This window comes from Anoplophora glabripennis, unplaced genomic scaffold (genome assembly GCF_000390285.2).
Source record: "Anoplophora glabripennis isolate ALB-LARVAE unplaced genomic scaffold, Agla_2.0 scaffold206, whole genome shotgun sequence".
In the NCBI taxonomy this organism is placed as follows: domain Eukaryota; kingdom Metazoa; phylum Arthropoda; class Insecta; order Coleoptera; family Cerambycidae; genus Anoplophora; species Anoplophora glabripennis.
Window position 1 is genome coordinate 772,944 of NW_019416733.1, and position 4,463 is coordinate 777,406.

At 32.9% G+C, this 4,463-nt stretch overlaps 1 protein-coding gene across 2 annotated transcripts; it reads left to right on the forward strand.

Moving 5' to 3' along the window:
* The first annotated feature begins 2,454 nt into the window (after positions 1–2,454).
* Positions 2,455–4,143, forward strand: LOC108904722 (polygalacturonase-like). Of its 2 annotated transcripts, none has more exons than XM_018707379.1 (2): positions 2,455–2,492; positions 2,998–4,143. In XM_018707379.1, the coding sequence occupies exon 2, from the start codon at positions 3,004–3,006 to the stop codon at positions 4,084–4,086; it is 1,083 nt and encodes a 360-aa protein (XP_018562895.1). In that variant the 5' UTR covers positions 2,455–2,492; positions 2,998–3,003; the 3' UTR covers positions 4,087–4,143. The 2 variants fall into 2 exon arrangements, with proteins under 2 accessions (XP_018562895.1, XP_018562894.1); XM_018707378.1 differs by lacking the exon at positions 2,455–2,492 and adding an exon at positions 2,567–2,596.
* The last annotated feature ends 320 nt before the right edge of the window (positions 4,144–4,463 follow it).

Consider the following 4,463-nt stretch of genomic DNA (forward strand, 5'->3'; position numbering starts at 1 on the left):
AATGTTGATAACCAACTCCTGCCAGAAAAGTCCAAACATCTTTACGTAAAAGCATACACAGTTTTTAAAGATTGGTGTCTTACAAAAAACGTCGTCAATACCTCAGAAAATGTCCTACTAGCATACTTTAAAGAGCACGAGGATAATAAAAAGGCATCCAGTCTATGGTGTACTTTTTCAATGTTAAAGGCAACCCTAAAATTAAAAGAAAATATTGACGTTCATGAAATTTATATGAAAGGCACAATTTTTTTATGGTAGGTAAAGGAACATTATTTTATTTTATAGATTAAAGTTCTATAAAAATACTTTTTTATATGTACGCAAAACAACCAAAACGATTTTTAATGGAGATTCATTTTAAAATATCATTAACAAAAATCAATTTAGGTACGTAGGTATCACTTCCTTTTTTCACTTTGTAAGAAGCTCATTTGTTAAATACAACTAGCAAAAATTTAAATTACATTAATAGCTATGTGTTGGGTTTTATATGTCAAAATATTGTAAATTATATATGGATAGTAGGGTGGCCCAAAAAAAAACGAATTTTTTTTTCGTGTCTTGTGAAAATATGTTAGTTTATCATGTTTTAAGAGCCCCCTCAAAAGATCAGCTCAAAAACATTTTTTTAGAGGTCGTTCAAGATTTTTAAAGATTTCCAAAATCGTCAAAAATAGATTTTTTTTTTAATTTTTTTCTCGTTAATTTATCATTTTCTAGGTTGAAAAAAATCGCGATTCTGAAAATTTCAAATCGATATTTTACCTAATTTCTAAACGTCACTCATAATTATTAACAAAAGAATAGAAATAAATCACGACACATTTGAAAAATTTCTCGAGGTAAAATATACTAAGTAACGCACTATGAGTATCAAATATTTGTTTTAATTTTTTAAAATTAATTAATTTGCAAATATTTTACCTTCTAATTATAATATTTGATCAAACTTGTAATTATGTACCTACCTGATAAATTTTGAAAGTTGTTTTATGTGAAACAATAATTCTCTTAAATTTGTTATTAGATTGAAAAATTCTTTGAAAGCCCATTCTTTGAATGTCCTCAAAACGCATAAAAAAGACGTAAAGTATTTTTTATATAATTATGTACGAGTATATATTTTTTAATTTTGGATCTTCTCGTAGACTTTTTAGCTATTGAACTTGATAGTTGAAAATTGATTTTTAGTTACAAATTTTTTATGGTTCAGATTCGAAAAAATATGCAGGTTTCCTTTTTTATTTCTCTCGACGTTTTTAACATTTTCGTACCTATTTTAAAGTAAAAATGTTGATATCGATATAGCAAACCATTCTCGATATAAATGCTTTCAACGAAAAAGATACCATACTATTTTATACAGATTTTAATAGACATAAATTCACGAAAACAAGAATTTGTCATTTATATAGGCTGATTCAAAATTCAGTACAAAGAATTTAGGGGCGTATTTTTGAGGGCAAAATAATACTTTTTTTTCTATAAACGTGGGTCCACAAATGCTTAGCTTTTGATATAGACGATGTCAAAGTTTTTTATTTATTTTTTTATTTTTTAGGAATAATTTCCGTACAGATGAATGAATGTTGAATGTTGAATGTTGGCATAAAACTTGGGTCACGGGAGTTTTTTAGGATGCTAACTTATCGCTTTCGAGAAAATCAATGCTGACTAAACGAGTCGACAGTGATTTTCTCGCAAACGGTTAGTTCTATGAAAAGAATGTAGAGAGCTAAAATTCAAGATCATTGCATTACTGATTAGAATGATTAGATGGTGAAAATAAATTTTAAAATTTTTCACGGTAAGCAGTTAATAAAATTTGAAAATATACTGTGCATTTAACTTTGATCAGCCAAAATCTCGTAAGTATAGGGAAATAAACTACTAACACGAAGCGTCAACGTACAGGGTCGTAAAAAAGTTAGGGCCAATTTAATTCAAGCGTATCCTTATAGGTGGCGCCCCCTGCAAGCAGCGTCAAAGCAATTATTTATTTAAATTTAGCATACTAAAAAAAAATCATACCCAAAGTTTTACGCCAACATTCAAATCTGTCTCAAAAGTACGACCCTAAATTCTTTGTACTGAATTTTGAATCAGCTTGTATAGCAAAATAAGTTATAATTAAATACGTTTATTTCGAAAATAGTTCGTTGTAAAAAAGTAGAAGCTTCTAATGACAGCGTTTACTCACAAATTATCCAAATTTAATCGGAAACAAAAACATTGCAACGCAATATCACTTTTGAACTCTGTATCTTTAAGAACTTCCTGTATCCTAGAGGTTGCTCACCAGTTCCTGGACACCCTGTATATACAGTTTTTAAGGTTTTTTAAAGCTCGGCTTTTATAAGATTTTATCAGTCAAGTATCGTACACAATAAATGTGTTATTTTAAATAGATATTGATTGATTTGATAAGAATCTTATTATAAAATAGAGCGTGTTATTCTTTCACTCACTGATTTGACGAAACTCTGAAGGTATGTACACTTATATTATTATTATTTTCATAGCATTATAGCCGTTTACATTGCGAATTTTTTCATGAACTAATTCATAAAGTCACTTCATGGATAAGTTGAATGTAAGTGTAATCTCTTGTTAAATAATTTCTTGAATTCATTCATGAAGTTCTTCCCGAATTTGATCATGTTTCAACTTTCGTCGATTTCTTCATAAAGTTCAGCAGTGACAAAAAATAAATAATGAGGTTAACTTATCTGTTCACATGTTTACTTCATCATATTCTTTTTTTATAAAGGATGATAACTGGCTTCATAGAAGGAATACATTTTTTTACAAGTACCTAATTAAAAAATTAGCAATATTAATCATGTTCAAAGAAATTTATTCATTTTCTATTTGTCTTTATCTACTATGGATTTGGTTGAAATGCTGGTAGTAACCATTTAGGTACGTTTCAAACAAATTCATGAGAAACTTGTCAATGCAAATCAGCTGTAACAAATAAATCTTCTTTTTTAGTATAAAATGGGACATTTCGTTGCGCTCTTCGTCCTACTGCTCTCAGCAGTAGCCTGCCATTCCGCGTCACAAAACGCCACCGCCGTTTCCTGTACCATCTCAAAATACAACTTGGACCACATCAACCAAGCCCAAAGTGAATGCTCTGAAATCACCATCGACAGCCTAATCGTCCCATATGGTGTAACTCTGGATCTAACCAAACTTAAAACCGGTGCCAAATTGATATTCCGAGGTACCACCGTATGGCAGTACGAAGAATGGGAGGGACCGTTACTGAAAATTAAAGGAACCAATGTAGAAGTCACCGGCTCCGACGACCACGTGCTCGACGGCAGAGGTGCGCTGTGGTGGGATGGTAAGGGAGGAAACGGAGGCAAAGTCAAGCCGCACTTCATGAAAGCCACCGTAACAAACTCCGTCATCCACAAATTAAACATTAAAAATACTCCCGTCCAAGCTTTCTCAGTAAATGGTTGCATCGATTCCGTCGTACAATACATAACCATCGACAATAAGGATGGAGACACTAAAGGCGGCCACAACACGGACGCATTTAACGTTAATTCCTGCAACAACATCACCATAAAGCATTGCACCGTTTACAACCAAGACGACTGCATGGCGATGAACTCCGGATATAACACCTACTTCTTAGACAACTACTGCTCTGGGGGTCATGGTATTTCTATCGGTTCCGTGGGCAACGGTGCTACAGTTCAAGGAGTATTGGTCGACGGTTGCCAAATCGTCGATTCCGACAACGGAATCAGGATTAAAACCAAATACGGAGAGACTGGATCCGTGTCCGACGTCACCTATCAAAATATAGTGCTGAAGAACATTCACAGATACGGCATCACCATGCAGGGCGACTATGGTTCTTCAGGAGGTGTGCCCACTGGTGGTGTGCCGATTTCCCATCTCACTCTAAAGAATGTTACAGGCACTGTTGACAAAGGGGGCGCTAACATATACATTCTAGTTGAAAATGCTTCGGACTGGCATTTCTCTGACATTAATGTAACTGGCGGACAAAAGAAAATGAGCTGCAAAGGAATCCCAGCAGGAACTGGAGTCTCGTGCTGATTTGAACACATATGGGCTCCTGTAGATGATAAATAAACTTATGTTAATATAAATAAAGTGTTATTTATTTCTATCTAACATAGGTACATCCCAGAAATAGCAACTAAGTTTTTAGGGAAAACATGTAATTCCTAAAAATATTAAACTTTTTTACGAAAAGCTTAGTTGTGCTAATAATAAATATAAAAAAGCACAACGGGTACTGATTGGTGTTAGCAATGCCAGCAAATTAAGACTAAAATTAATAATTAGCCAAAATTTTTGCATTTGATGAGTTAGGATTCATCTTCAACTCTGTGAACTTCTTTGAACTGTAGAAACATTCAACCAATAAGAAAGAGGCAAAACGATGTGCCTATAAAATAGTGATGTCAGAA